Below are 10,224 nucleotides of genomic sequence, written 5' to 3'. Positions count from 1 at the left end.
TTTTAATAGTGCGATTTGGCCATCTGAACATCCTACCTATATAAATCCCAGCAGGAAGCATGTTTTAATAGTGCGATTGGGCCATCTGAACATCCTACCTATATAAATCCCAGCAGGAAGCATGTTTTAATAGTGTGATTGGGCCATCTGAACATCCTACCTATATAAATCCCAGCAGGAAGCATGTTTTAATAGTGTGATTGGGCCATCTGAACACGCTACCTATATAAATCCCAGCAGGAAGCATGTTTTAATAGTGTGATTTGGCCATCTGAACATCCTACCTATATAAATCCCAGCAGGAAGCATGTTTTAATAGTGTGATTGGGCCATCTGAACATCCTACCTATATAAATCCCAGCAGGAAGCATGTTTTAATAGTGTGATTTGGCCATCTGAACATCCTACCTATATAAATCCCAGCAGGAAGCATGTTTTAATAGTGTGATTGGGCCATCTGAACATCCTACCTATATAAATCCCAGCAGGAAGCATGTTTTAATAGTGTGATTGGGCCATCTGAACATCCTACCTATATAAATCCCAGCAGGAAGCATGTTTTAATAGTGTGATTTGGCCATCTGAACATGCTACCTATACAACAGAGCCATTAACCACGTAAGGTAGCATATTCTGATAAGTTAGCATGGATTGATAGACAAGACTATAAATTTACGCTACGGTAGGATGTTTTGACAGAACACTGTTTCTCCTCCCCAACATTTTTCTTTTGTTAAGCTTACTGTTATCAAGGCATGGTAAATGAACAGTAAACCTTACCTGATGACTAATCTTCCCGTTTCCCTCTCATTGATTTATTTGGGTTGTCATGGCAGAAGTATTAAACAATGCCTTTTATTAGAACATAAGCATTTAAATGCAGTAATTGTATTTGAATTAGTTAAATATGAGTGGGCAACTCTTTTCGTCCTGGTCGCGGAACACTGGACCAGCTCTTTATCCTCTCAAGGATACTTGAGGGTGCATGGGAGTTTGCCCAACCAGTCTAGATGTGTTTTGTGGACTTGGAGAAGGCATTCGACCGTGTCCTTCGGGGTGTCCTGTGGGAGGTGTTGCGGGAGTATGGGGTGTCTGGACCATTGCTACGGGCCATTCGATCCCTATACAACCGTTGCAAGTGTCGGACTCGTTCCCGGTGGGTGATGGGCTCCGCCAGGGCTGCCCTTTGTCACCGGTTCTGTTCATAATTTTTATGGACAGGATTTCTAGGCGCAGCCAAGTGGCGGAGGGCTTTCACTTTGGTGGCCTCAGAATCTCATCTCTGCTTTTTGCGGATGATGTGGTTCTGTTGGCTTCATCGGGTGAGGGCCTCCAGCTCGCACTGGAACGGTTCGCAGCCGAGTGTGAAGCAGCGGGAATGAGGATCAGCACCTCCAAATCTGAGGCCATGGTTCTCAGCCGGAAAAGGGTGGAGTGCCCACTCCAGGTCAGGGATGAGTTCCTGCCCCAAGTGGAGGAGTTCAAGTATCTCGGGGTCTTGTTCGCGAGTGATGGGAGAAGGGAGCCGGAGATCGACAGACGGATTGGGGCTGCAGCTCCAGTAATGCGGACGCTTCACCGGTCCGTCGTGGTGAAGAGGGAGCTGAGTGTAAAAGCGAAGCTCTCAATTTACCGGTCGATCTACGTCCCTACCCTCACCTATGGCCACGAGCTGTGGGTAGTGACCGAAAGAACGAGATCGCGGATACAAGCGGCAGAAATGAGCTTCCTCCGAAGGGTGGCTGGCCTCTCCCTTAGAGATAGGGTGAGAAGTTCGGCCATCCGGGAGGGGCTCAGAGTAGAGCCGCTGCTGCTCCACATCGAAAGGAGCCAGCTGAGGTGGTTCGGGCTTCTAACAAGGATGCATCCTGGGCGCCTCCTGGGTGAGGTGTTCCAGGCATGTCCCACCGGGAGGAGGCCCCGGGGCAGACCCAGGACACGCTGGAGAGATTATATCTCTCGGCTGGCCTGGGAACACCTTGGTGTTCCCCTGGATAAGCTGGAGGAGGTGGCTGGGGAGAGGGAGGTCTGGGCCTCTCTGCTTAGGCTGCTGCCCCCGCGACCCGGCCTCGGATAAAGCGGATGAAGATGGATGAGTGGGCAACTCTGACCATGACAAGACTGCATTTGCTCTAAAAAATTAATAAAAAATTTAGACATATTGTTGTCATTATTTTTACTCTTCAATTTTATGTGTTTTTTCTTTAAGATGGGATCAGAAGTTGCTCCTCCACCATGAAAAAAACCATCTGCATGTATTCTTTCACTACATCCACAATTCTCCTCTGTGGTCTTCCTCATTCATCCTGTTTGGAGCTTAATGTTCAACATCCTTTATCTATTAAAATTACAGAAGGAGAAGAAAGTAATCATCAGAGCAGGAATCATGATAAATGATAAATAGATTACCAGTACATACAAACATAACACTTGCATAATTTCTCTGATAACGCTGCATTGGATGGGTTTATTAACTGTGGGCTGAAATTGTACTACAGTCTGCTGGTGAGGAACTTTTTTGAGTGTTGAATTAAATGTCCTCCACAATCTGTATATGAATTGTCATTAAAACCACAGAGATTCTTACTTATAAAGGAAAGAAAAGTGGGACAATGCCCATCAACATATAGTGTATATTTTCTGAAACATTACAAAGATGCAGGTAATTCTGGGTTCACCTGAATTACAGATTAGACTGGTGGACAAACAGAGATGTTGTGTACAACTGGTGACAGCATCAGTGACAACAAATTCATCAGCAAGGCTGGAAGCAGAATTAGGAGGCGTCAGAGTCAGCGAGGGTCAGAGATCAATGAACAAATTGCCCACCTTCATGGATAATGCATCACCCTCAAAAGGATTCAAAATTTGGGCCATGAAGAACAGTTCAGGAAACCTATTTTACTGTTTCATCTGTGAAACTGTATAAATGAAATGTAAATTATGTTAAAGGCAAACACATTTGTAAGCCATAAGAAACAAACATGCTTTGCTTTATACCTTCAAACATCTGTATAGATTTGATACATTATTTATTAACTGAATTTGCTAACATGTCTTACATAGTGAGAGTGTTTCTTTTACTGATGATATTTCAATGATATGTATTTTTTATGACTCAATAATGCTCTATCGAACACCTGGCAATAACAGCAGGTGTGGCAATTTTGTAATTTGTTGTTTAAATTTGATATTATTTCAGGCAGTATATTTTCTTAGCCTTTGTCATACTCATGCTTAACCCTCTCAGGCTCAAATTAAGTTTTTGTTGCTAATGCACAAAAGAATACCTGCAGTGGTACTTCTGAGTAAAAAAAACTCATAAAATATGTATGTGGGGTGATCAGGTTGTTAGCTTTTAACTGCTGCAAATCTGCAACGCCTGCCTTGAGAGGGTTAACACAGCAATCTCAGAAACAGTACAGTAATTTTGGGTGTGGATCACAGGGTGAAGAGTGGGGGTCACCCAGAGTCAGAGACCTGTGAAATATCAGTGTCACCTCTTACAGTTTCCTGTAATCTGATGTCAAAGATGAGAAAATATATAGTACAGTACAGTAAATTGGGTAAAGTTTACTGTTGATTTTCTGGAAAACCGTACAGTAATTTTGGGTGTGGATCACTGGGTGAAAAGTGGAGATGGCCTAGAGTCAGAATCCAGTGAAATATCTCTGTCACCTCTTACAGTGTTTGTGTAATCTGAGCTCAAAGATGAGGATATTAAAAGTACAGTACTGTATATTGGGTAAATTTTACTGTTAATTTTCTCGTACAGTAATTTGGGCTGTGGGTCACAGGGTGAAGAGTGGAGATGAACCAAAACTAGGAGTGGATTGTGAAGTACAATAGTGTCAGGACACAAAAGACTGCGTTTCTAAGCCAGTCGGCACCCGTACCGTAATGTGCATAAGAATAGTGCAACAACATTTTAGGTGCGGCTAGCTTGACTGTGTCTTCGTAAGTGAGGGCTCACTAGACCGCGGTCAAATATGGTGCTGGAGAAACAAACTACAGAGAACTTCGTAAAGAGAGTATTGAGTGCTTTGGCGATGTAAATGGACTGGTTCTTATATAGTACTCAAAGCACTTTAAAGAACTTGCCTCATTCAGGTGTACGCAAGCACTTTTCTCTGTAAGCACTTTCTGTGTAATGTTCACACACATTCGGAGAGCAACTCTGGGTTGGTATCTTGTCCAGGGATATTTGGCATGCAGACGGGGATTGAAGCACCTTCCTCTACTACCTGAGCAAAGCCGCCCCATGTTCATCTGTGCACAGATTTCTTTCAATACAGTATTATCACAATTGTGCAAAAAATACAGGCATGAAAGCTTAAAGTGCGCGATCACAATAAAGGTGACGTTCAGAGACTGACTGAGTGATCTGAGAACTCATCAGCGCTCATCACTGCCTTCACTTACTTGCTGCTATGGGTGCAGGAATAACACAGTTATGCAGTTACTTTCTCAGTCTGCTAGAGCCTCCACTTGAATGCAAGAACCTTCATTTATCTTCTCAAACGGAATTCAAAATGTTTTTTACAAATTGAAGGATTAAGATATAAATCGTAGAAGCATCGATCCACACATTCAAAGAAGAACAACCCAACAAACTCTTCATAAAACTCCAAGAGATATGAAAATCTTTATTTCTGTCTATTCTGTGTTGTTAATAACATCACATCTTCACATAGTAGCAAAAACATATTAAAAAAACATTAATCTCAACATGCATACTGTACTTCAAGTTTCTCTCATGGAAAGGCCAGTGTTACTTTTATAGTATCCTTTCCATAAATATCATAAATATCTTTACCCATGTAGTGGAATTATTTCATTTTTTCATTTTAGTTAACAACACTCAGAAAAATTATGGTTCTTAAATGGTTCTTCAGATGTCTTCATGGTTCTTTAAAGAACCATCATACGTCAAAGAACCTTTTTATTTTGTGGATGGTTCTTCAGCTATTACAAATGGTTCTTTAAAGAACAAAAGGTTCTTCATCCTTAGCAATCTAAGTTTGATGGTGTAAATGGCATAAATATTTATTCACTATAACGAGGCTGTGAATTATACTGTGTGTTTTCTTTGTGTGCATGTGTGTGCGAAGGGGGAGGGCGGGTTACCTGGCAATTACCCTTTAAGAGAAGATGGTAGGAAACTGAATATTCAAATAAAAGTTAGAAATATTTGCTTAAAAATATACTGGTGGCAGGGGTGGGGGGGGAAAGCCTAAAGACCCTAACCCCCCCCCCCCCCCACACACACACACACCCCTAACCCTGCAAACCCATTATGAATATGGTGAGTTAACAAACAGTAGACACAATACACACATTCAAATACTGTACTTTAGTTTTAAATGTTAATAAAGCATTACTATTTTCTACTCCAAGGCATTACTTTTGAGATTATTATATATTTTTTGAAAATATAGCATAATGATAATACTAGTTATTGTAAACTTTACAAACCACCCAGCAGTATGTAAGTCAAATTATAAAATACAAGTAAATAACAATTGCAGAACAGAATGTCAGTGTAATGAACACACACTTCGTTTTGACAAAGCACACTGCTTAGGTAAATGATCTGAGTAGTTGTTCATCACTGAGCAATTTGTTAATATGTGTTTCGAGCCAAATAGATACAGGGAGAGAGAGAGAGATGTCAGAACACGTCATACTATAACCTCCCGGGAGCGGACGGAGGGGGTCAGTCGTTGGGATGCGCATGCGCAGACAGAGTGCGCGAGCGGCGGGCCTTGACCTTTAGGGGAAAGAAAACACTTTCTCACGGCCGGTGACAGCGAAACGGATAACAGTCTTCAGTACCTGCTGGACTTTGAAGCTCTGGATTCTGGGACTGTTGGAAAAGGTAAAACATTTTCATTAAAACCTTATTACTGTTTTGTTTTTGTTACTCGTCATTGTAGCTTGCTGTTAATGTTGTGCTAACAGTAGCGATTAGCTAGATACGTTAGCCGTTGACGTCAGCGCAATTTAGTATCCGGTATACAGAAACTGTTTTCCTAACAAAACCACTGTTTTAATTAAGTGAAGCTGCTCCCAACTATTTTGAACCTTTGGCTTCTAAAATATGTGGTTCGATTGCGAGCTGCGTACATAACCTAATGTCAGCTAGACCGAAATTAAAATTTAATATATTGTTAAAGTCACTAAAATGGCGCCTGAAGCCTGTTGTGACGTGAGCTCTGTGTCTGCTCTAGAAACTCTGTAGATCTGAGCCCTACATTAAATACTCACATGAACCTGTACTTTGAATTCTGTATGAGCTGTATAAAATACAGCTATGCATAAGTGTTTTGAATGAATAATTAGATTAGATAACTCTAATGATATAGAAATGAATAGAAATGTGACATGAGAAGGTGTGTCTTTGACTGTTCCTGTATAACTTATTTTTGGACTAGTTGACAAGGTATGCTCCGGTCTTTTCTTTGTATATTTCATTTTCCACCATCATACATACAAGCTAAGAAGAGGTCGTTATACTAACAAGAGGTATCAACGCTGGGCTAAAGTTCAGCACATGGTTAAAGTTTGTAATCCAGCCAGGGTGTAAATATCACTCAGCAGCCAGAGCTGAAGCAGGTAGCATCAACACATAAATCTACTCTACCCGGCTTAAATCACAAGAGCACCTCTGACCAAAAAGCTGTAGATTTTTCTTGTTTGCACAAATTAATCCAGATTCACATTAATTGTGTTCACAGCTCCAACAAAATGAGGAAGAGGAGGGGGAGAAACACAATTAGGTTGAATTACAATTGGATGGAAGGCGAGGACAAGGAGAAGGAAGCTTAGGATGAGGAGGAAGAGAAGCAGCAGGAGCATATTTAGGGATCCCTATGATGTCATTGAGGTTTGTTTCATTAATATGGTCCTCTCACAAAGAAAGATGACTTGTTTCAGTTCACTTACTTCCTGTATTAAATAGTGATGTGGAAAACGTTGTGGAAAACCACAGAGCAGGCACGTATAGGGCATCTGCAGGTAAATGAACATCAAATCTCTAAGACAGACTGAAATCTGTATATTTATCACCCTTATGATGAAACCCATGTCAGCCATTGGTTTATGGACTTTGTATTTTGAAGCCTCAACATTTGCTTTATTGCTGTTGCTATGTTGGGACCATATTAGGATGAGGGATCAGAATCTGGAGTCATGCACACTATTGTTTCATTTAGTGTGTATCCATAAGATTCGTACAGCAGATCCAAGTTGTGCCTTGAAAACAGGAAAGTCGTCTGCATAGAGGAGAACTTTAATAGCAGGCTTGTACAAAGTGAGGCTTTGTGCTCACATTTGCTGCAAACACTCGTTTTACCCTGTTTTGGTGCAGAATTCATTTGAAATCAGGCAAGAACTGGACTTATTTTGTATAATGTGTTCTTGTGAATTGATTGTGTATCGCATATGTTTGATTGATTTGACTTTCTGCAAGACAACAGTCGTCCGCTGGCCAAAAAAGTTTTCCAAATACCTCCACGTGATCTAGCCTGGATTTAGAAAAGGATAGCAAAAAAAATCTGCACCTCCTGCTTGAGATGCAATTTGTGTTTCTGTGTTCAGAGGCAGCGGCGAGAGGGGAGACCTCGGATCATCCAGCTGGAGAGCCTGACCGGGAGGAGTCGAACATTAACTCAGCTCTTCCAGGGCACCCTGCAGACTTGGCTGCTGGCATCGGCGAGGGATGACGTGAACGCCAAACTGGAGTCCATCACAGGTCAACTGCAGGTATGCGAGTCAGACCTTCTGAGGAGGGTTTCACTTTTCTGTCTTCTTTATAATTGACTCTTTTCTCTCTCTTTCAGCTCCTTGTCTCAGAGTGGGAGGGATTTGAAGCACAAAGGGAGGAACTTGTCGTTTGGTTGGCTGATATGGATGTCCGCCTAACAGGAAACACCAGTGAAAAACTGAAACAACTGCAGGTGTGGGCTTGTTTTGATACTAAATATATTTGATATGATACATACGTCAGAGACATTATCCTAAACTGGACTAACAAAGGACCATGAGTACAACATGAAACGTACATTACATAGCGTAAGGCTGAAGTTCATTGATCATTTTAATCATAAACTTGTTGTTGAAATGTTTTTACTGAACATGCAAACATCTGCTGATGAAAATGTGTTGATTTATTGGTCTGTTATGAAGCTATTGCTATTTCTAATGTGTTTTATCACTTTCTGATGTTTTATTAATTAAACAATACATGTATTAATTGTTGTGTTATCTGTAGATATAGTATTTATATATATTTATAGTATAGCAAATATATTTAATTATTACTGTTTAAAACACTAATATGTGACATGTATTAGTAGTGATGTTGTGCTGAGGGTTAAAATGCCTTTTTGTCTTTGGTATACTACAAAATGACAATAAACCATTAATATATGTCTATGCTGTGCTCGTATTTATTTTACCCTACTCAAATTCAATTTATGATACATTTTATTTTGAAAGATTTAAAATGGTTTTTTAAAGAACCACTCAAAAAAGGTTCTTTAAAATGTTTTTTTTTTTTTTTAAAGAACCATTTGAAGGATCTTTTTAAAAATGGTTCTTTAAGGAACCATTTTTAAAAAGGTTCTTTGAAAAACCTTTAAAGGTGCCCCAAAGAACCATTTCTTGATGGTTCTTTGGGGCACCTTTAAAGGTTCTTCAATGAACCACTGAAAGAAATGGTTCTTCAAAGAACCATTGTTTGAAAGGTTCTTTGTGGCATCAGTCTAAAGAACCACTTTTGGTTCCAGTTGGCACCTTTATTTTTCTGAGTGAAGTATAATGTGACCACATTCACTTTTTATCAGGACAAGCTACACCACCACGGTGGTTAGCATACAATAACACTGCCTTGTTCTCAAAGCTTCTTGCTAACTGTACTTTTTTCTGAGATGTTCTCTTTAAGTAAGGATACTGAGAGTGTAAGCAGTGTATACGGTCACATCACGTGCTTAAGGTTGTGTTAGCACTGATAATTCCTTCACAGTTCTTTAAAGATGCTGAAGTCATCATATCAGCTGTAAATGCAGTGCTGCTGCTGTCCTTACGCTATACTTTCAAGCATCACACTTTCTTACTGACCAGTTTATTTCCACTTTTTATGCTCTAGTATGGTGTGACTGAATGAAGTCAGCAAACCAAATTCTGTCCATCTGAGGATGAGAAAAAACTTGCATGCAATGGGAAGAATGAGATGAAGATGGCTCCTATGCTTTAGACGTGGCACTGTTTCTGCCATTGTAAGTACGCTAATGCTTGAAAGATCCATTAAAAGTCTGACACTTCACTCTTCAGCTGGAGCGTCCATCAAGTTTTTCATTCCAGGATTCCTCGTTGGGATTACGACTCAGACGATGATGTGAAAAATTAGTTATTACATTAAACCCATAAAATCAACACTGGCAAAAAAGCCGTGCACTTCACAGAACAGCTTTCTATGGCCGAGCAGCTCCTGCAGGTGTAAGGTGTAGGTGTCACAGCACTCTGGTCCAAAGAGTTTATGTGCAGCATGCAGACAGAAAATGGCTTTACAGAATATGACTGAATGTTGAGGCACCAAAACACACTCAGTCTGCCCCTCAGTCTGATCAAGAAGAAAACCTGGCTGAGCGCTTCATAACATCAGTACGATGATGTCCCAGAGGCCATGTTCAGGTTATTCTCCCGTCCACACTGAGCAGGTGGATCAGTGGAGTCTGCATTAGCTTTAACAGAAAGGTCTGATTTAAGCAGGTAAGCTGAATAGACAAGAAAAGCTAGAAAGCTTTATCAACTATAACCCCAGCGAGGACCTTGACAGGTGTCTTGTGTACAGGTGAAGGCTGGACAGTCAGCAGGATACCTTCCTAACATTTGTCATTCCCAGCATTGAACCGTTTCCTGGCACAGCCTCAGTGAAACAGAGCATCGTTTCCACCCCACAGTTACAGACAGGCTGTGCTTTTCTTTGGTAACACCGTCGAAAGAGAAGCCCCGTGTCCTCTCTCAGTAGCTGCTTTCGTGTCCTGTCAGGATGTACAGGCTGCTCAGTGCTGACGGGTCATCAGTCGGTGTGCTCTGAAGGATGATGTCTCTGCACATTGTCAGCAAATGAGAAGGAGATGAGTTGTAAAGGAGAACCAGAGAAAGGCAGTACTAACCTAAAGCCAGTGCCTCCACCTGCTTCTACTCCTCCCACCTCTAGTA

General features: G+C 41.0%; 1 protein-coding gene across 2 annotated transcripts; it reads left to right on the top strand.

Annotated features, from left to right (window-relative positions):
- The first annotated feature begins 3,847 nt into the window (after window positions 1-3,847).
- On the top strand, window positions 3,848-8,520 carry LOC146391708 (nesprin-1-like). 2 transcript variants are annotated; one of them, XM_084915224.1, is made up of 4 exons: window positions 3,848-5,878; window positions 6,738-6,886; window positions 7,600-7,764; window positions 7,842-8,520. In XM_084915224.1, exons 2-4 carry the CDS (start codon window positions 6,830-6,832, stop codon window positions 7,989-7,991), a joined length of 372 nt encoding a protein of 123 aa, XP_084771350.1. In that variant the 5' UTR covers window positions 3,848-5,878; window positions 6,738-6,829; the 3' UTR covers window positions 7,992-8,520. The 2 variants fall into 2 exon arrangements, with proteins under 2 accessions (XP_084771350.1, XP_084771342.1); XM_084915216.1 differs by lacking the exon at window positions 3,848-5,878 and having other exon boundaries at window positions 5,887-6,886.
- Window positions 8,521-10,224: the final 1,704 nt, after the last annotated feature.

Source organism: Perissodus microlepis, chromosome 3 (genome assembly GCF_051167445.1).
Source record: "Perissodus microlepis isolate ML-2025 ecotype Zambia chromosome 3, ASM5116744v1, whole genome shotgun sequence".
NCBI classification, from domain to species: Eukaryota; Metazoa; Chordata; class Actinopteri; order Cichliformes; family Cichlidae; genus Perissodus; species Perissodus microlepis.
This window is presented reverse-complemented; position numbering and strand designations above follow the sequence as displayed.